Below are 21,957 nucleotides of genomic sequence, written 5' to 3'. Positions count from 1 at the left end.
AGAGAGCTGGTTGGAATTTCAAGTTTCATCCGGTTTTGAGATGGGTTTCACTGGTTGAACGAAGGAAAGAATGGAGTTTGTTCTTAGGCCTCTCTCCGAGATCCTTTTGCTACCCAATGCGGGAGGTCGAAGGACCGCTTGGAATAAAAACTGCTCTCAGCAGGGACCGAAGTCCATTCCGGTCCCGCCCCTGTGCGTTAGACCCCGCCCCGACGGCTCAGCTCGCTCGAGACTCATGAATATGCAAGACAGGGGGAGATATTTAAAGGCGTCGGCGCCAGGCGCAGGTCCCTACCCGGCGCCGCCCAGCCCGCGCCTCTTCCCATTCCTAGGCCCGGCCCCTTTCGCCTGCGTGCATCAGTCCGTGCGGAAACGCTGCCAGCATGTCGGACAAGCTGCCTTACAAAGTCGGTGAGTTACAGGACGTGCAGCCAGCCGCATCTGCTCCGCACCTGCTGGGGACCTGTTAGGGCTGCGGCCGCGGGGCCGACCTGGGGCGCTCAGAGGACCCTCTTGAATCACTGGCACGGCGCGGTCTTGGCCCCGCGTGGTCGCCTGGGGGTTGGAGTTCTCCCGCCGCAGCTAGCGTGTCTTGGCGTGAGGCCGCGAACTACAAGTTCCGGCGTGCCCCGCGAGGCAGGGTGCAGCGGCGCGGGCTGCGGACCGGCGGCGTGGGCTGTGGAGCGGAAGCGTGTTCCGCGCAGAGTCGCCTGGGGCAGGGGCCAGCGCGCACCTGGCCACGGCCTGGGACCAATGGCACCTGCCGGGACCAATGCTAGGGAGCCTGGATCCTGCCTCCTGGGCCTGGACCGGCTCCTTGACCAACTGGATGGCCCCGGGCAAGTGCCCACGCCTCGTTGAGCCTCCTACGGGGAAGGCGAGGGTACTGGCGCCCGAAGGGCGCGTGGGGGAGAGGCCTGGAGACTGAGCCCGAGGCCGGGCAATTCCACTCACCGGGGACCTTTGGCTTGTTATTCAACCTCGGGTCACTCACTTGCCCAGCAAGAACAGTCCTACGTAGAATCTCGAACTTTTGGGGTGGTTAGAAAAATCCTTCCTGCTGTCTTATGTATTGAAGCTGATACACTGATCCTTAACGTTTACTGGGCGTTTACTGTGGCATGGGCACCACTTCCTACCTTTCTTATAGATTAATTCATTTTATTCTAATGACTTTTTAGGGTAGGGACTGTTACTTTCTCATTTTATGGATTTACTGAGACACAGGAAAAAAAGGTAACTTGCCCACACTCTTAGAACTGGGAGGTGCTGGAGTAGATGCACCCAGGCCGCTCATCTTTTCACCACTGTGTATAAGTAAACACATTTGGAGTAATCCTAATGACCTTTCAGCAGAAACCGGTTCAGGCTGGCTAGCAATTTTGAAAGTAAATCCAGCACACCATTCAACCTGGAGAAAAGCATCAACATTTATAGAGCACTTCCTATGTATCTGGGGATTTGCATTCGTTTACAGAATGATCTTTAGGGGTGGACTTTATCCCATTATACAGAGGAAGAAACTGAAGCCCTAAAAGGAAATAACTTCCAAAAACTCTCTGGAAAATAGTAACTTACCAAGAGTAGTTTATCATGTAGCAGGCCAGAGTAGGTTATTGTCCCTGTTGTGTGGATGAAACTGAAGCTCAGAAAGATTAAGCAAGGTCCAGTGGCTGAGCTGGAAAAGAGGCTTGTTATTACTATGGAGAGATGTGTGGGTTAAGGGTTGAGGGCTTTGCGTTGTGTGGGAGGAGATAAGGCTACATTTGGAAGTAGAGGAACTTGGCTAAGTAAGGTTGAAAGGAAACCTCCATCAGGGAGGGCTGTGCCAGACATTGCCCATATGGCATCTTTAATCCTTGGGCTCAAGGAAGGTTAGGATTATTCCCACTTCACAGATGAAGAAACAGACTTAGGGTTTTGCTACTTTTCTTGGCTTGTCCTAGGACAGGTGTTTAGTCCTCAGCTCTCTGGGCACCAAAAACCCCAGAGCTTAGAGTGCCAGACCCTCCTGTGCTCCTGGAGTTGAGGGACCCATGAAAACACCAGGGCTGGCACAGCTGTATCCTGAGGGCAGGGAAAGAGTTCTTTTCGCTAGAGGGACAGGGGGTGGCAGAGGGAGTGGAGCTTAGGATAGGACAGGAACCATTGTCCACTACTGGGCCCCTCCCAGGAGCCTCTGGCTCTACCAGCCCTGCCTGGCCACCAGTCCCACCCCTACTCTTAACTGGCTGTCAAACCTGGGGCAAACACTTCTCTGAGCCTTTCCTCATTGGTAAATATTGAGAGTTGGGCTAGGTTCAGATTTTTTTTTTTTTGGTGACCCGTCTACTGCCCGCCCCTTTCGTGGACCTTCTCTCATTCAGTCTTAACAAGGATGATCAGTAAACATGGCCGACCCCTACTCTGTGCCCAACCCAGCTGAGCACTAGAGATACAATCTGTTTTGTAAGTGAGGAGACCTGCCCACTTCTCTGACTCCACAACCACCACCCCAGTCCTGGGCTCCCTCCTCACAGGTCTCCATGAGCCTCTTGCATCGTAGATCCTTGCAGCAACCAAAGAAGCCTTCTCAAAAGACAAGTCTGGTCATGGGACTCCCCTTAAAACTCTACAGGAATAAAAGGCTGACTCACCATCTTACTCCCTCCCCTAGTCACCCTGGCCTGCTCTCAGTTCCTCCAGCAGCAGTATACCAAGTTATTCATTCTTTCCGAAGCACCTACTGTGTGCCAGGTACTGTATCAGGTGCTGGGGAGGAGCCTTCCAGGCTGAGAGAGCTGCTTGGGTTAAAGCCCTGAGGCGGGAATATGAAGACAGTAAGGAGGTTTGCATGGTTGAGCAACTAGTGAGGGGGAGAAAAGGGTGGAGAGGTGGGCAAGAAGGGTGAGCAGACACCTGGGTACGGCACTGTGGCCATGTGAAGAGTTGGTTAGGGGAAACCATTGGAGGCTGGGATGCTTTTTCACTTTAGCAGAAGAATGGAGGTGATACATTTTAAAATTTAAATTTGTTTCTCTGACTTTTGTGGGGTATTGTTCGGTTTTTTAAAGATCTAACTCTTATTAGGTGATTCTTGAATCAGGCAGCATCCCAACTAGCCACTTGAAGAGCTCGCCTGTGGGGTGTTTTACTTTCATTTCAGGTTCAAAGGATTCATTAACAAAAAAATCCACTTGTTATACACAAACAATTAGACAGTTGTTAAAAGCAAAGAAATAGAAACAATAGAGAGGGGTAATACCATCATCACGAAATTGGGCTGACAACCTACATCCAAACTTGAACGGTGCTGGGACATCCCGAGTACCAGCAATCTGGACTCTCAGTTGGGAAAAGGGTCCTGGGCAGTGGGCCACCCCACGGGTGAGACTTCAGATTGCAGTTTTGGGGGCTCCTGCTGGTAATCCCAGGCTGCAAGCTTCATATCGTCAGTTTGCATGCAAAAATGCAGCTCTTGTTTTCCCTTAACTTTTACAATGCTCCTTGTTACCTCTTGTGAAACAAGGGCCCCGGGGTGGGAGTCGGGGTTTGGCCAGGCCTCCAGGGGCTCAGGAAATTCCAAGACCCACTCCCTCTCTTAACCTAAGGTGTGGCTTGACTTGCTGGTAACCAAAGCAGACACATAGTCCACGCAGGGTCAGAAGTCAGTCAGAGGGCTGCTCTCCTGCTTCTGAAGCCTGAACAAGACGACCTCCATCTTCATTTCCCTAACATGGGGAGAATAGCAGGGAGACCAGTGAGGCGGCTGCTTCAGTGATCCAAGGTGGTGAGATGCTGTTGGATTGCTCATATTTGGGATGTTGAGACAACAGTGCTGATGAGTTGGAAGAGGGTGAAAGGGGAAAAGAGGAATCAAGAAATCATAAGTTTTCGGCTAGAGCAGCTGGTTGAATGGTGGTTTCACTTCCTAAAATGAGGAGGCTGGGGGTGTAACAAGTTTGGGGGTGAGAAAAAGGAGTCGTGAGGGCTCAAACTTGATACATTATCTAGATGGACAACCAAGATGCTGAGTAGGCAGTTGAATTGAGTTGAACCTGAGTCTCAGGTTCAGGGGAGAAGTTTGGGCTGGAGATGAACAGGTGGGAGACACTGCTGTAGAAAAGGTATTTCAAGCCATAAAGTGGGATGAGCTCATCTGGTAGGAAAGACGAGGGAGATGATGGAGCCATGAGGGCCTCCAAACTTTGAGAGTCTGTTACAGGAAGAGGAACCAGGAAGGTGGAAGGGAAACCACAGAAAGACAGGCCAAGCAAAAAAAGGGATTCAGAAGAAGAGCGCTGTTGGTACTGCAGGGAGAAACATAAACATAGATAATTGACCAATGGCTATGGGGCCTTACGGAGACCTTAGGGAGAGCAGTTTCAGTGGAGTAGTGAAGTCATCAAAGAGGTAAGAGGATATGGGATACTGAGTAATTTCATGGAACATATAGGATTCCCTGGTGGCTCAGCAGTAAAGAATCCACCTGCCAATGCAGGAGATGTGGGTTCAACCCCTGGGATGGGAAGATCCTGGAGAAGGCAATGGCAACCTACTCTAGTATTCTTGCCTGGGAAATCCCATGGACAGAGGAGCCTAGTGGGCTACAGTCCATGGGGTCGCAAGAGTTGGACACGACTTAGTGACTGAACCACCACCACCATGCCATTTTATATAAGGCAATTGAGCATCTGAGAATTTTGGTATCCATAGAGGTTCCCAGAACCAGTCCCCTGTAGGTATCAAGGGATAACTAAGCATCCATTGAAGCCCGAAGATATAGACTAGTGTCAAAATCCAATGATCATGCTAACAAAACCCCCAAATTGAGCAGTTAACCTGCCAGTTACAGGCAAGGTAGGTTTGGGTAGATCTCTGTGGAAGAATGTGCTCCCTGCAGGCAGGTTGTTTGTTGCTTGCTTGTGAAAGAGGGGAGACCTGGCCTGTGCATGCCCAGTTTTTCCCTTCTAAGTTTACTAATTAAACAGGTCACTCCACCTCCCATGGGGCAGACAGAGACCAAGAGCTGTTAGTTACACAGATGAGTTCCCTCCAGGTGGGAAGAAATGACAGGGGTGGAGAAACATTTCTCTGTCTTTGAGGAGATCAAAGAATGGTGCTGAGTCCAAGGTGTTAGCTTGTATCACTTAGGAGCGTTGAAGTCACCAAGAGTGGTGATTAGGAAGATGGAGAACCAGGAGCTAAAATCTTTAGGGAATGAGGAGGTTGGTAGGTGGCAAGCAGAAAGGGTAGTAAGAGGCATGTATAAGCTGACAGCTATTTATCTTTCAAGGGAGCACTTACCTGTGTTGTAATCATGTTCCTCTGTGTGTTTGTCTTAGTCACTCCGTTGTGTCTGACTCTTTGCCACGCCATGGACTGTAACCAGCCAGGCTCCTCTATCCATGGGATTCTCCAGGCAAGAATACTGGAGTGGATTGCCATTCCCTTCTCCAGGAGATCTTCCCAACCCAGGGATTGACCTGGGTCTCCTGCATTGCAGGCAGATTATTTACCATCTGAGTCACCAGAGAGGTCCTTATGTTCCTGTGGGATTCTTTAATTAAATGTGTTCTCCCACAAGGCTATAAGTAGGCTGCGGTTAGGCGGGGACCATGTCTTTCTTTTTTGACTGCCCTGGATCCAGGAAATCCTTGTGGAATCAGTGAGACTGCAGCCAGCCTAGTGTTTCGAGTCCACAGGGGATGAGTGTGGAGTGGCGGGTGCTTCATGGTTCATGGGATGAGGTAGCTCATAAATTTCCGTCCATCTTGCCCCTGCAGCTGACATCAGCCTGGCCGCTTGGGGACGCAAGGCCCTGGACCTGGCAGAGAATGAGATGCCGGGCCTGATGCACATGCGAGAAATGTACTCGGCCTCCAAGCCTCTGAAGGGCGCCCGCATTGCCGGCTGCCTGCACATGACCGTGGAGACCGCCGTCCTCATTGAGACCCTCGTTGCCCTGGGTGCTGAGGTGAGGCCTGAAGCAGTTCTTGCGGAGCCTGGAACTCGATAGTCTTGTGTCCCCTCAGGCCCAGGAGGGGCTCCAGCTCCAGGCTTGTCACGGGCGCCCCTCACTGCCATTTGTGGTGACTGTTCTGCTGATTTGCTCTCACTGGGAAGATAGCGTCTGGTTACCCTCACATTCTCCTGACTGGGGAAGCTCTAGCAGGAAAGACTCAAGCCCAGAGCCCTATTGAATCATCTAAGGGTCTGGCTCCCATAGGCCCTCATGAGGTCACGTGCCTGCCCTTGGCCAATCATGGCTGCTGGAAAGATGGTGCTCTCTGATTGGTTCAGCCTGGGTCATGTGTACCAATGATTGCAGTTCTTCCAAGTTCTCTGAAGATGTTTTACAGTGGGCGGGGTTGGTGGTGGTGCAGGGCAGCCAGAACCAACTAGTGAGTCCAACAGGGCTCAGTCCTTGGCCTACTTCTTTCTTCTCTACACTCCCTCTCTTCAGTGGTCTGATTTTATGGTTTTAAATATTGTTTATGTGGTTATGTCATAACATAAACGATATATGATATGGTACATCGTATCCAGCAACTGATGTACCATCTCCACTTGGAGATCTGATTGACATTGCAACCTCAACATGTCTAAAGAAACTCATGATTTCCTACACTTCTTGGTGTCTTCCCCATGTAAGTAATTACAGGCTTCAGCCTTAGAGATTCTCTCTGTTCAAAAACCTGGGGTCATCCCCGACTCCTCTTTTTCTCTCTTACTTCAACAAACTAATCCTCCCAACAAATCTTGTCAGCTCAGCCTTCAGAATAATATTTATCCCCTCCACTGCTACAGTTGCATATCTTGTCTTAACGCTAACAACAGCTTCTTCACTTGTCTCCTTGCTTCCTTGTGGAGCCCTTCCCCCTCCACAGGGCAGAGCCTTGTTTTCACATAAGTTAGGCCTTGTCACTGCTCTGGCTCCCATCTACTCCCCAGGGTCCCCAGCCTGTGGTTGCAGAACCAGTTGGATGTAGATCCCAGGCCTCTCATCACTATATTCAGGGCCTTTTCTTACCCATCTAGTGACCCTGGTCTTCCGACCTGGCTGTGACCAGCCCTGTCTTGCTGGCTCTTTCAGGTGCGGTGGTCCAGCTGCAATATCTTCTCCACCCAGGACCATGCAGCAGCTGCCATTGCCAAGGCTGGCATTCCAGGTGAGTCCTTCTTGGAGGATACAGGAATTCAGGAAGGGGCTCTGATTTTCTCTGTTTGCTTCACTTCACTTTTACTGCTGCAGACCTCCCTACAGCATGGGAGAGGAGTCATGGCCACAGAATCCTAGCCTAGAGACCCATTGGAAAGAGTCGTTTTGTCCAGCCGTCATCTCAGATCCTATTGAAAGCACTTACTTGCCCTAGTCAAGTCAGTGATTGGGAATCACATGGTGTTGAAGAGGGGGAAGTTCCTTAAAAGGAGGATGTGGATCTGTTTCCGAAAGAATCAGGGAGGGCTACTGGGCAGAAAGAGTCCCAGAGACCCACTGCATAGTGGCGGGTAGTCTAGGGTACTGGGGAAGGACCGCAGCCAAAGAGGAAGGGCTTTCTCCCAGGCTGCTGGAGAAACAGGAACAAGCCTGCTCGGGCTTGGGGAGGGGTGGTTCGGTCTGACGATGATAAAACAGGACGTTCATTCACAGTTCCTTCTAACCAGCTGTGGGTGGAAGGTAAAGAATTGGGAAAGACCTGTCCAGTGACTCACCAAGGGTTGGCATGTCCCCAAGTCCTCAGCCTAGTTTGGACTCCATGGCCCCTTTCTGGAAAGACCTTGTTTTCAAGACCATTATCTGCCCCAGTTTGAGGGAGGGGAAGCTGGCCTTGCTTGGCAGGTGTCCTTTGCTCACAGGAGGTTCCTGGGAGCCCCGCACCTGTGTCGCAGTTGTACCAAATGATGGGAGGAGCCTGGGCTGGCAGTCAGGAGCACTGGACTCTGTTGCTTGCTCAGCAGTGCCGTGCTGGGGCTTCTCTGGTGGCCCATTGGTTAAGACTTGGAGCTTCTAGTGCAGGGGGCATGGATTTGATTCCTGGCTGGGGAACTAGGATCCCACATGCTGTGCGGCCAGAAACAGCAATAGCGGAGTGTCATGATGAGTGACCTGGGCACATCTCAGCCGCTTCTCTGGGCATGCGTAGGTGATGATGATGGTAATGCCAGCCTCACAGGGTTTCTGTGAGGACAAATGAGATGGGGGCAAAAAGCAGTTAGAGTAATGCCTGACACAGAAAGTGCTCCATACACGGTAGCTGCTGTTAATAGATTTTGGCCAGACGTTACCTAGGATAACGTACTACAGAGACTGTGGGCCCATCAGGTCCTTTCAGTGCAGAATGAACCCTGGATCTTGTCTCTTGAGTCCACCTAATGTGGCTCCCTCCTCCCATCACACCTCCCTCCCAGCAGTAGGCACTGTGGGAAAGATCCCCGGTCACTGTGAGCTGGGGGCCCAGACAGACGAGGGTAGGAAAAGAAAGAAAAGAGTAAGAAAGGAAAGAATTCTTTCCAGATACTTATATATAAGGGGTCTGTGTTTGGCTTTTGTCTCACTTAATCTATACTACTATCCACAATGAAAGTGAGACTCAGAGGTGAAGTGATTTGCCAAAAGTCACACAGCTGGTCAGTGCAGAACCAGGATTCACACTGATACCTCTGGCTCCAAGTTGTGTCCTTAGCACTGCTGAGCCCTCAGAGAGGCTGGAGGTGGCTGGGGATTGAAATTAGGAAGGAGATAGTTTTGAGTCTACCTAGGTGGGTCCCTGGAGCAGGTGCCATAGTGGAGGGCCAGCCCTGACATGCCGCTCACTCTCCAGTGTACGCCTGGAAGGGCGAAACGGACGAGGAGTACCTGTGGTGCATTGAACAGACGCTGTACTTCAAGGACGGGCCCCTCAACATGATTCTGGACGACGGTGGTGACCTCACCAACCTCATCCACACCAAGTACCCGCAGCTCCTGTCAGGTGAGTAGGGCAGGTCAGTGGGCTGGGTGCTGGTGGTCTAAATGGGGTCTTGTTTGTCCACATGAGAGCGGCAGGCCTGGCAGGACTCCTGGTGCCTCAAACAGCTGATTTTGTGGAAGATGGGATATCCGCAGGCTCCTGTAAGCGTGCTGGGGCCTGTCTCCTGGGCTAGGGAAGGCTGGCTGAGATGATGGCCCGAGGGCAAGCACAAGGCCAGGGCTGAGAACAGCTGGGAAGCTTTGTTAAAAGCAGGGTGGGGAGGGAAGTAGGGAATGTTATAGTGAGTGCAAAGGCCCTGAGGTAGGAAAGGATGACCTTTCAGGAAACAGAAAGTTAGCCAGCACGGCAGCTTCCTTCACTGGAGCCTTAGTGAAGATCAGATGTGTAAAGACTATAATAAACTCAGCGAGAGAGTTGGGCTTGATGCTGAGGGCAAAGGGAAGTAATTGGGTGTATTGAAAAGACGTCTCTGAAAATACACGTGTTAAGTGCGGCTGCTGTGTAGAGGACGTGCTGTGGCAGGGTTGCGGGCAGTGGGGATGGACAGTCTGTGAGTTGTTGGGAGGTAGAATCATGAGGCCTAGTGAAGGTGGCGACTCCTCCCTCGTGTTGGCCCAGGTGATTAGGTGGACTGTGGTATAGGTTCCAGAGATGGGAACCCCGAAAGAGGAGCATCTTTAGAAGGCAAAGGTGAGGCATTCAGGTGAGTTCAGCTGTGGGCTCTCTCAGGCTCTTGGAGTCCCATCCCAGAGGCCACTGCTTCCTGGCCTGAAGTCTGTCCCCTCCCCTCTCGTTCAGGCATCCGAGGCATCTCTGAAGAGACCACAACGGGGGTCCACAACCTGTACAAGATGATGGCCAACGGGATCCTGAAGGTGCCGGCCATCAATGTCAACGACTCTGTCACCAAGGTGGGCCTGGGGAGCAGCTCAGGAGCAGGCCCTGAGGAAGGCCCCCGGGGAGGCTGCTGATGAGGAATTTAGCCCTCACTTGCTGGGGAAAGGGGTTGTAGGCAGAGTGATGAGTGCATTAAAGAGACAAAGGATTACACAGTGATCCTTAGAGCTGGGCATCGGGAGGTTTAAAGTGAAGCAGATGCTTTGGGCGGTCTCTCATAGTTGATCCTCAGGAAGCCTTCTAGACTGGCTGAGAAAGACTGGGGAGAAAGTCGTGGGGCCGAGCAGGGGCAAGGGGCACACGAACACACTAGCTGGTGGGGAGAAGTCCCAGGAGGTGATCAGCACAAGGCCCAGCAGGCTGAGATATTGAGAGTGGGTCTGAGGCTCCGGGGCTTTGCCCGCCCCCATCTCCGCCTTGCCCCCTCTCCTCACAGAGCAAGTTTGACAACCTCTATGGCTGCCGGGAGTCCCTCATAGATGGCATCAAGCGGGCCACAGACGTCATGATTGCGGGCAAGGTGGCGGTGGTTGCAGGCTATGGCGACGTGGGCAAGGGCTGTGCCCAGGCCTTGAGGGGATTCGGGGCCCGCGTCATCATCACGGAGATTGACCCCATCAACGCACTTCAGGCTGCCATGGAGGGTATGATAGAGTGGGGGTTGGCCGTCAGCTGCTGGGGCCAGAGGAGGGGCGTGGCCACCCTGGCTGACCCGCGGGGGCTGTGTCTACACAGGCTATGAGGTGACCACCATGGATGAGGCCTGTCAGGAGGGCAACATCTTTGTCACCACCACGGGCTGTATCGACATCATCGTTGGCGAGTAGGTGCCGGTGTGGTGGTGGGGGTCCTAGGGAGTGAAGGAGGGGGCAGGCGTGGGGCTGCCCTTGGTCGCTGACCCTCTCTCACGGGCTGAGGCTCCCCCACAGGCACTTTGAACGGATGAAAGATGATGCCATCGTGTGTAACATCGGGCACTTTGACGTGGAGATCGATGTCAAGTGGCTGAACAAGAACGCTGTGGAGAAGGTGAACATCAAGCCCCAGGTGAGGAGTCCCAGCCCTGCCAGCAGGCTCGGCAGATGGAGCGCCGAGGAGGGCAGGCCCATGGGCTGGCTGCCGAGGAGGACAGATGACGAGGCTCTGGCGACCTGGGCTGTGGGATGGGAGGAAGAGGTTTCAGGCTGCTAAATTGGAATCTTGGAGGGAGGCCACGGGTCCTCCTGTTTTAAAGCTCCCTGGAGGATTCTGATGTGCAGCTGAGGCTGAGTACCACCACATCTGTCTTGCTGATTGATTTTATTTTTGGCTATTACGTACACAGGCTTCTTGTGGCGGCTTCTCTTGTGGACCATGGCCTCTCGAGTGCAGGCTCAGTAGTTGTGGCATGCGGGCTTAGCTGCTCTGAGGCATGTGGGATCTTCCTGGACCAGGGATCAAACCCGTGTCCCCTGCATTGGCAGGCAGATTCTTACCTACTGGACCACCAGGGAAATTCCACATTTAGCTTTTTACTAAGTATGGTGATTGAGAGCCTGGGATCTGTCCTCAGACTGTCCAGGCTCAAATTACAGCCACTTTGTAATATCTGGCTCTGGGCAAGGAACTTAACCCTTTAAACTGCAGTTTCTGTATCTGTGAAATGGGGATAATACCAGTACTTAATTTAAAGGATTGTTAGTAGAATTAAATGTAATTTTTATATATTGTATACACACACACATACACAGTTATGTGTGTGTTCTTAGCCCAGGGCCTGTGCCAGTAATAATATTAACAGTACCATTAGCTAATATGTAGTACTTAAACTAAGTGCCTTGCACATGTGAGCTCTTTAAATTCTCACAGTAGATGTATGAGGTCTGTAGCTCAGAGTTGTTTAATAAATACTGGCTTTTATTATTAACTGTGTGTCCCAGTCCCTATGCTGGAGGTTGTTTTAGGGCAGTCTAGGCCCTTTGTGGGCACTGCTGGAGGCAGGGAGGCCTGCTGGGCAGGAGGATGGGATGAGGATGGGGTGGACACTGGGAGCAGCGCCTGCCAGTCCTTACCACTGCTCTGCCCGCTTGCAGGTGGACCGCTACTTGTTGAAGAACGGGCGCCGCATCATCCTGCTGGCCGAGGGCCGTCTGGTCAACCTGGGCTGTGCCATGGGCCACCCTAGCTTTGTGATGAGCAACTCCTTCACCAACCAGGTGCTGGCGCAGATCGAGCTCTGGACCCACCCGGACAAGTACCCCGTCGGGGTCCACTTCTTGCCCAAGAAGGTGGGTTCCTACCTGCACCCCTGGCCAAGGGTCACGTGACCTGGGCTCCCCAAGCAGGGCTTGCCTGAGTTCATACAGTGCTTGCCTCCACTCTTGAGGATCTTAACAGGGTCCCCCTCAGGGCAGAAGTCATTCTCTCCATTTAACAGAGGAGGAAAGTGAGGCTCAACGCAGGGAATAACTCTTGAGTAGCCAGGCTAGGTGGTGAGAAGAGCATGGGCTTTGGAGAGAGACACATCCAGGTTTGAATCTCAGCTTGTGTAACCAGGTTACTTAACTTCTGAGCCTCCATTTCCTTCTCTATAACGTGAAGTACCTCTGTAAGGATTATGAGTACTTCCTTGAGTCACAGGTCACAAACACACATGGCCACTAAGTTTGAATGGGCTGGAGGGGACCTGAGCAAGGAACATGCGCCCAGTGGAGGGGGCTGGCTGCCTGTTATCAACCTGGGCCCTTTGGATCAGGGCTCCTGACATTTCAGAGGAAGCCAGATACCAATATTTTTGTGTGAAATATTCAATTTAAAATATAACCAGGTGGGTTAACTGGGACTTGTTTGTAAGCCAAATGCAGCCTAGAGGCTGCACGATTGTGGCCTTGGAAGAGGGTGATGCTGCTAACACACTGAGCATGGCCCGTGACATTCTGCGAGCATGTGGTCAGGGTAACCATGACGATGAGGTCATCTGACATCAAATGCAGTGCTCATCCTAATACCCCACACGCTGCCCTCCCTCAGGGGTCAGAATGCTGTGTCTTAGTGCTGACTCTTTAGCATCATGGGCAAACTTGGTTTTGCTACTTAGCCTGATTGGACCTCAGTGTCCCTCTCAGCTAAGTGGTAAGAGTAGTTCTTGCTTCCAACCTTTGACTACTGGTGAGGCTGTGATAGAGTCTTCATATCTCTCCTCCCACCCTTTGAGAAGCTGGTTCTGCCAACTAATGAGAAGTAGGAAGAGGCCAGGGTGTCTGTCCCCTGAGCCAGCCAACTCCTCTCCCCTTAGTCTTCCTCAGGTACTGTCTTGTCTGACCAGATGTTTCACCTGTGAGGGCCTCAAGGGGCTGTCCTGTCCTGTGCAGCCTGCCAGGTCCCCATGCTTGTTGTAGGGTTTAAAAAGCCTCATTTGAACCCTCATCTGATCTCAATTGGAGGAAACAGGGCTGTAGTGAGAAAAGGGGCAGGCCTCTGAGATGAGACCAGGGTTGGAAGTGAAAAGGTAAAGAGCTCACCTCCTACCCCGGCACCTGACCCCATCCTCTTCTCCTTTCTCCATCACTGTCATGGCATGGGTTGGGGACATGCTTCACACTCACGTGCAGTGTGTGGGGCAGGGGATTATATATCTTGGTTAACCATAATGACAGCATGAGCAGCCCCCTCATTTATTAAGGTGCCTGCACCATGCCCTCTTGAATATCACTGATGTTTGTAAGAACTGTGAGAGATCCAGCCTACAGATGAGGGAACTTAAGGTTCAGAGAGTGACTTGCCCCCACAACTGTAAAGTACTGGACCAAGAGTAGATCAGCCCTGTCTGTCCGGGCTGTTAACCATTACGACACGCTGCCCTCCGGGTGTAGGGTGCCCTCCAGTGTGGGGTGCAGGCCAGGCCAAGCGAAGGGAGGATTCATTGTATCCTCGGGTCATTGGAGACCTTCATTCTGCCTCCAGAACTGCCATGGCCTTAGGGCTAGACTCTGCTCCTGCCTTTGCCTGCCTCTCCCCAGTTTCTTCATTTGTTAAATAGAAAAATAAACCCTGGCCTCCTCCGTAGGGATGTTTTTCTCTAATGAAACAGTGAATGTGAAACCACTTGGGAACATAAAGCTCTCTGGGCTGTGAAGTGAAAGTTGCTCAGTCGTGTCCGACTCTTTGCAACACCATGGACGCTATAGTCCACGGAATTCTCCAGGCCAGAATACTGGAGGGTAGCCATTCCCTTCTCCAGGGAAACTTCCCAACCCAGGGATCGAACCTGGGTCTCCCACATTGCAGGCGGATTCTTTACTAGCTGAGCTACCAGGGAAGCCACCATGCATCTGGGTTGTGGTTAAAGGCGATTGTGCCATTATGGGATGGTGGTGGGATGGGACTTGAGTCAAGAAGTCACCCAGGCAGGGCTGCAGTCATCTGAAGGCTTGACTGGAGCTGGAAGAGTCACTTCACATCCTCGTGGGTGGGAGGTTCCTTGCCACATGAGTGTCTTCTCCATAGAGCTGCTTAAGTTTGCTCTTGAGATGGCAGCTGGTTTCCCCCAAATCCAGGGGGAGAGCAAAGGAGTAAGCTGAAGTACCTTTTAGCTCCCAGTTTTCAAGTCACACATCATCATTTCTGCTTCATTCTGTTCATTAGAAATGAGCCACTTGAGGGGTGAGGACGTAGGCTCCACCTCTTGAAGGAGGAAGGTGTTTTATTAATTTATAGACATTTTAAAGGATATATTTGGAAGACGGCTGTGGTCACCACTGCTCAGGAAGTACATTAAAACAACCACAACCAGTGTAATCCAAAAAGGAATGCTATTGGTTCTGTAATGGCAGAGCGTCAGATTCAGACACTGGATCCGGGGATTCATGGGCATCAGAGCTCTGTCTTTCTCTGTTTCTTGGCTCTTCTGTTCTCCCTGCATTCACTTCACTTGTCAAATAAACTTGCTGTTGGTGAGCTGAGACTGATGGCCTCCCTGTTTAGGAATTCTGAGAGTCCCTGTCATGAAAGTATGTCCTGTTCATTGATAAATTGCAGGAAGCATTTTGGTTAGCTGCTTAGGTTGATGGAGGGTGAAGGAGGAGATGTAACTGATGGTCCCACCAGGGCTGCCTGGAGGGGAAGATGTAATTTGATTCCCCCTTGAAGAAAAGCTGAGCAGCCCAAACCCACACACATCCACTGTGAGGACAGGATGAAATAATACGCTTGACACTCAGCAGATGTCACAATAGAACCGTTCCCGCCTCTTTGGGCAGCGAGAAGATGGAGGTTAGGGGTCCCAGAGCATGGCACTGATTCCAGCTTTTCCTGTGTTTCTCCCCAGCTGGATGAAGCAGTGGCTGAAGCCCACCTGGGCAAGCTGAATGTGAAGCTGACCAAGCTGACTGAGAAGCAGGCCCAGTACCTGGGCATGCCCCGTGAAGGTCCATTCAAGCCTGATCACTACCGCTACTGAGAACTGGGCCTGCCCTTTGCCTTCCAGCTGCTGTCCTTGCCTGGGTCCCACCTCTCCTCCCCAAGAGCAAATGGCACCACCTTTGAGATTGGTCTGATAATGTCCCCCATCGACTCCCTGGGGCTCGCCACTCAGTCTTGGGCCTCTGCTGCATCCCCCACGCTGTTCCAAGTGTGGCAGGGGAAGTTGAGAAGTCCCCCCTCTAGCCCGGGCCATAGTGGAGGTGCATGGGGGTTACCCACAGGGAACCATGAGCTCAGGGGTTCAGCAACTGCTCACTCAGTCCTTTCTTAGGCTGGAAGTTGGCAGTGGTGGTCAGAAAGCCCATGCACTTTACCATCCAGGCCTTCACTTGGTCTGTGGACTTTAGACTTATGTTCTTGGTTTACAGGTTCATTGGTTCCTCAGCCCATGACAGATGAGAAGGAGCTACGTCAAAGGGTGTGGAGGAACTGTGGGAGTTTGAATGCTCCGGAGAGCCTGGCTTAGTGCTTAGCATTCTCTTAAACCTCAGAACAATGAGGTTGGTACTTTTAGTCCCTATTTTACAGGGGTTAGAATATATTGTTCAGCAAGAAAAGAGGAAAGACAGCCAGCGGTTAAGAGGGGCCAGAGAAACATAAAAGCACATTGATGGTTCCCATCAGAGCTCTGGGTCAAAAAGAGGTTAATTTGGTTTATAATATTAAAAGAGAGCAAGAAGGTGGGTTAATAAAAATTTGGGTGCCTAAAAGAATTTTGAGCCTTTATTTTGTAGAAAATCCATTGCCAACAGTGTGTGGTGTAAGCCATGGGGTGTGATGTGCTGTAAGAGTCTGCTGTGTTGCAGTGTGGGGTAATAAGAGCTGCAGGCAAACCCTTGGGCTTGAGAGAATGGGTAAAATGAGAGAACTCTTACATCTTAGGGTGTGTCTTTTGCAAACAGCCTGCTTTTTTTACCCAATCTAAGACTCATGGCTCAAGAGGTTAAAGCGCCTGCCTCCAATGTGGGAGACCCAGGTTCAATCCCTGGGTCGGGAAGATCCCCTGGAGAAGGAAATGGTAACCCACTCCAGTATTCTTGCCTGGAAAATCCCATGGACAGAGAAGCCTGGTAGGCTACAGTCCATGGGGTCGCAAAGAGTTGGATACGACTGAGCGACTTCGCTTCTTCACTTAAGACTCATGTAATAGGTGAGTTTTGCCTATTTATATTTATTGTAATCTCGGTATTTATTTCTTCTACCTTATTTTTTTCTGTTCCAATTTATATTTTCTTTTTCTCCTCGTTTCCGCTTAGGATTGATCCAGTACTCCGTCGGGGACTGTTGTTTATTGAGCACCTGCCATTAGGTGTTTTGTAGTTTATTTTCACTATCCTCACAAAGAGCTTAGTAATATTATTCTAATTTTATAGATGAGAATGAAGACTTACAGGAGTTAAGTGTCTTTCCTAAAGTCCACAATTACAAGTGGCCTCCTCAGGACTCAAATCATAGGAAGGGGAGTGGGAAATTGGTCTGTCCTGTTCGCCTAAATGGTCATTTCAGTCAGTCAGTTCAGTCGCTCAGTCATGTCCAACTCTTTGCAACCCCATGAATCACAGCATGCCAGGCCTCCCTGTCCACCACCAACTCCCGGAGTTCACTCAGACTCACGTCCATCAAGTGATGCCATCCAGCCATCTCATCCTCGGTCGTCCCCTTCTCCTGCCCCCAATCCCTCCCAGCATCAGAGTCTTCCAGTGAGTCAACTCTTCGCATGAGGTGGCCAAAGTACTAGAGTTTCAGCTTTAGCATCATTCCTTCCAAAGAAATCCCAGGGTTGATCTCCTTCAGAATGGACTGGTTGGATCTCCTTGCAGTCCAAGGGACTCTCAAGAGTCTTCTCCAACACCACGTTCAAAAGCATCAATTCTTCGGCACTCAGCCTTCTTCACAGTCCAACTCTCACATCCATACATGACCACTGGAAAAACCATAGCCTTGACTAGACGGACCTTAATCGGCAAAGTCATGTCTCTGCTTTTGAATATGCTATCTAGATTGGTCATAACTTTTCTTCCAAGGAGCAAGCGTCTTTTAATTTCATAGCTGCAATCACCATCTGCAATGATTTTGGAGCCCCCAAAAATATAGTCTGACACTGTTTCCATTGTTTCCCCATCTATTTCCCATGAAGTGATGGGACCGGATGCCATGATCTTTGTTTTCTGAATGTTGAGCTTTAAGCCAACTTTTTCACTCTCCTCTTTGACTTTCATCAAGAGGCTTTTTAGTTCCTCTTCACTTTCTGCCAAAAGGGTTAGGGCCCAGAAGTCAGAGAGAAACAAGAACCCACCTGGGAAGGGTAACTAGAGCCAGGGGTCATCGACTGCATGGAAGGCTTTTGGGATATTTGAGACCTAACCCCCGCATATGGGAATCTCCAGCTAGAAGGAGAAGGTGGGCATGCAAACAACTTTGCCATCTTTTGGGCACTTGCCTTCTACCCAGCTTTAGAGTTCAGTGCCTGGCAGCACTGAAGGGCAGGAGAGAAAAGATGATGCTTGAAATGGATTTTGAACTAAAGATTTGTTACAGGAATTGAAAGCAAGAGCATTTTGGGCAGCAGGACAACTTAAGAACGAGTTAAGGGGCAGTGGGTGTGGCTGCAAAATAGGGGCAGCTAGGAGATAGAGGGCTAGACAGGTGGCCTGGGAGACAGGGAAAACCTTGAACACTAGGATGAAACTCTGGTTTTAATCATTGAGCTGCACAGATCCCTGAAAGTGACCCCACTTGACTGAACATTCATACTTGTGACTTGTTTTTTTTCACTCTCAGCCTCTGGCTATGAAGTGGTATTAATTAGTAGAGAAATTCAAGAGGCCAAATGGCCTGACCCACGATCACACAGTAAGTAATCCTGGACTCCACGTTGGGGTGGTCTGAGTCCTGGGCCAGGCACTTGGGTGAGACAAATGGGGAGTGTTTAAGTGAAGGTTGCTCCACCCAAGGCATGACATTTTGACAGAAGGTAGTGGTTGGGGTTGGAGCTGTCTTCTTTCAGAAGTGAGAGTTGAATACACAGGAGAACATGAGGAGATGGAGATTGAGGCCAATCCTGCCTCACAAATCAGCTTTCCCAACCATATGTACATAGCATTATGCTTGGCATGCCCTTGGCTGTATCTGGCATTGTAATTCCACCTCTTCTACTATTTGAGTGCAAATGCATCTGAGTGATAGAAAGAAAGCCTGCTGCTGCTGCTAAGTTGCTTCAGTCGTGTCCGACTCTGTGCGACCCCAGAGACGGCAGCCCACCAGGCATCCCTGGGATTCTCCAGGCAAGAACACTGGAGTGGGTTGCCATTTCCTTCTCCAGTGCATGAAAGTGAAAAATGAAAGTGAAGTCATTCAGTCGTGTCCAATTCTTAGCAACCCCATGGACTGCAGCCCACCAGGCTCCTCCGTCCATAGGCTTTTCTAGGCAAGAGTACTGGAGTGGAGTGCCATTGACTTCGAGAAAGAAAGCCTAGTTTGCCCTAGTTTTTTAAAAGTATATGGTGTCAAGCAAAACCCTTGAGTCATACTCAGTGGCCTGTGGTTTGACAGACCATGCTGAAAACTAGAGGACCAATAGACCCTGCTCATGCTTACTTGAGTTTAGCTGCTCATCGAGGTGTCCTGCCCAGTTCTCACTTTTTTTTTTTTTAACTCCATATGTGTAGTTGACATTGCATTGTTGTTCAGTTGATAAGTTGTGTCTGACTCTGAGACCCCATGGACTGCAGCACACCAAGCTTCCCTGTCCTTCACTATCTCCAGGAGTTTGCTCAAATTCATTTGAGTCCATTCATTCATGTCCATTGAGTCAGCGATACTATCTAAGCATCTCATCTACTGCCCTCCCTCTTCTTCTGCCTTCAGTCTTTGCTAGCATCAGGGTCTTTTCCAGTGAGTTGGCTATTCCCATCAGGTGGCCAAAGTATTGGAGCTTCAGCTTCAGCATCAGTCCTTCCAATGAATATTCAGGGTCAGTTTCCTTTAGAATTGACTGGTTTGATCTCTGCTTGCAGTCCAAGGGACTCTTAAGAGTCTTCCAGCACCACAATTCAAAAGCATCAATTCTTTGCACTCAGATTTTTTTATGGTCCAACTCTGACATCCATACATGATTAGTGGAAAAATCATAGCTTTGACTATACAGACCTTTGTTGGCAAAGTGCTTTCTCTGCTTTTTAATATGCTGTCTAGGTTTGTGATAGCTTTCCTTCCAAGGAGCAAGCGTCTTAATTTCATGACTGCAGTCACTGTCCAGTGATTTTGGAGCCCAAGAAAATAAAGTCTGTCACTGTTTCCACGTTTTTTCCTTCTATTTGCCATGAAGTGACGGGGCCGGATGCCATGGTCTTAGTTTTTTCAAACTTAGTTTTTAAAAACATTTTAAGTTTTTTTAAACGTTGCATTAGCTATGACTATTAGCATAGCTCTGACTCTGCTGTAAATAATTTTAAAATTTTGGTACTTCAGCTATTAGCAACAAATGACACAGGAACCACCTCTCAAGTGATCATGACATCAATGGTCAAAACTGACCTAGAACCACTACTGCCCTCTGCCATTTCTTTTATACCTAGTTATGTACCAGCCATTGCTCTAGGTAAGCACTTATTTATTCCTCATGATAACCTTGTAGAGACTTGAATTCCCGTTTTACAGTTCAGGAAACAGGCTTTGAGAGGGTGAGCTGGCTTTTGTACTCAGTAGGACCAGAATCCAAGCTCTTAGTAGAAAAGAAAGGGCACCCCACTCCAGTCCTCTTGCCTGGAGGATCCCATGGATGGAGGAGCCTGGTAGGCTGCAGTCCATGGAGTCGCACAGAGTCGGACACGACTGAGCAACTTTCACTTTTCACTTTCTTGCATTGGAGAAGGAAATGGCAACCCACTCCAGTGTTCTTGCCTGGAGAATCCCAGGGACGGGGGAGCCTGGTGGGCTGCCATCTATGGGGTCGCACAGAGTCAGACACGACTGAAGCGACTTAGCAGCAGCAGCAAGGGTCCTATAGTATCTGGTCTGACCCCTGCCCTGCCACAGGAAAGTGTGAAGGGAGATTAAGACCTAGGGGAGTTTGTGCAAATTTTGAAGGGAGGAGACCTGGGTCTGCTGTTACCTTATCATGTGACTCTGGGCAGGAACAGAAATAACTATCTCAGATGGTTGTTTTGAAGGTCAAGGATAACATGTATATACAGAGTTTCTTTTTTTTGGCCAGGGCCAGGCAGCATGTGGGATCTTGGTGCCCTGACCAGGAATCAAGTACCTCTTCATGGGGAGTGTGGAGTTTTAAACACTGGACCATCAAGAAGTCCCCTAAAGAGTTTTCTGTCAAGTTTTCAGGGCTGTGTCAGGTACCAGTGAGTGAGGAAGGAGCTGTTTTGAAAGCAGGAAATTTAGACTGTTTGGAGAATTAGATACTTTAGGAAAATCATAGGATCTTAAAACAGCAGGACTTTAGGGGATCTACGGAGCCCAATCCAGCATCTGTAAATGGAGAAATGCAGGCCCCGAGGGCCTAAGTGACATCCAGCCTTCGCCTGCAGGCCTCGGTGTCCTGTTTGCCTCTCTGCCAGAGCTCTTTCCTGCATACCAAGCCCCTTACCCACATCCATGTGGCAGGTTGTGGTGGGAGGGCCTTGCTAGGCTAGAAGGGCAGGGATCCCTTTTCAAGTCCTGCTGGGGACAAGTAACGAGCTTGGAGGGCTTGAGGTAGCACAGACTAAACAACCGGAGGGGTTGTGCAGGTTGGCTTGTGCCAGGTGTAGGGAGAGCAAGTTAGCCAAGATGGCGGTGGTCAGGCACTCTTGGCCCAGGGCCTTTTGCTCTCCACGTCTTGTAAAGACATAGTTACATAACAGCTGAGCCCACTTACAGCACTGCTCATGCATGTTATGATGTACCTGCTTGGCCATGGGCCACTTTTGTTCTGCAAACTTACATACAAGCTCCACCTGAACAGCCCTTGTGGCGACATTACAGCTGCGTTATGGCTTTGTCTACCACGAGAGGAGAGAATACAATGTGTCTGCTGCTATGGCTGCTGTGTCAGTAAGGAGAGAATAAACGTGTCTGTAGTTCTTAGGACTCCTTAAGTTTTCTCCAGCTTCCCTGCTTGTGCCTTGCGTACCTTGGGTTCAGCCAATAGTGAGATACAGCAAGACAACTGGTGTAGTTGGCAGGATCAGCAATACACTAGGAGAACTCTGAGGTAGCAGGCAAGGGCCAGCTCCACTTTGGGGCCCCGAGGTTTCAGGAAACCTCAGGAATCCAGATTCTAATCCCCGACACCTGCTCAGGACTACCCCAGAAGACAAAGCTAGGAGATCTGCTTGAAGTGATGGAGGCAGCCAGGTGTACTAATATAATTAGGTCTCGTCAGTCAGCTTCAGTTAAGTACCTCATCAATACACTCTCCAAATGGGCTCGGGGATAGGCACATAGCTCAAGTTGGTCCAGACTCAACCGCAGGATTTCAGGATTTTTACTGGAAATCTGGTGTGGTGCAATCCAGAAAATTGTCCAACAGTGAGTGACCCAAGGAGGTTACCCTGGGCTGCTTGGAGCCAGATTCCTTGTGGTCTGCAGGCTTCCTCCCTGGTTGGAGGAGTTACACCCTCTCAGGTGGTCCCAAAAGTCCCCAGGTGCT

At 50.3% G+C, this 21,957-nt stretch overlaps 1 protein-coding gene across 1 annotated transcript; it reads left to right on the top strand.

The window, feature by feature from the left end:
* The first annotated feature begins 230 nt into the window (after positions 1-230).
* Positions 231-16,024, top strand: AHCY (adenosylhomocysteinase). The gene is made up of 10 exons (XM_069548369.1): positions 231-411; positions 5,766-5,956; positions 7,076-7,151; positions 8,805-8,954; positions 9,753-9,865; positions 10,288-10,495; positions 10,587-10,674; positions 10,781-10,898; positions 11,924-12,118; positions 15,157-16,024. Exons 1-10 carry the CDS (start codon positions 384-386, stop codon positions 15,286-15,288), a joined length of 1,299 nt encoding a protein of 432 aa, XP_069404470.1. The 5' UTR covers positions 231-383; the 3' UTR covers positions 15,289-16,024.
* The last annotated feature ends 5,933 nt before the right edge of the window (positions 16,025-21,957 follow it).

The sequence above is a fragment of the Ovis canadensis genome, chromosome 13, assembly GCF_042477335.2.
Source record: "Ovis canadensis isolate MfBH-ARS-UI-01 breed Bighorn chromosome 13, ARS-UI_OviCan_v2, whole genome shotgun sequence".
Taxonomy (NCBI): domain Eukaryota; kingdom Metazoa; phylum Chordata; class Mammalia; order Artiodactyla; family Bovidae; genus Ovis; species Ovis canadensis.
This window is presented reverse-complemented; position numbering and strand designations above follow the sequence as displayed.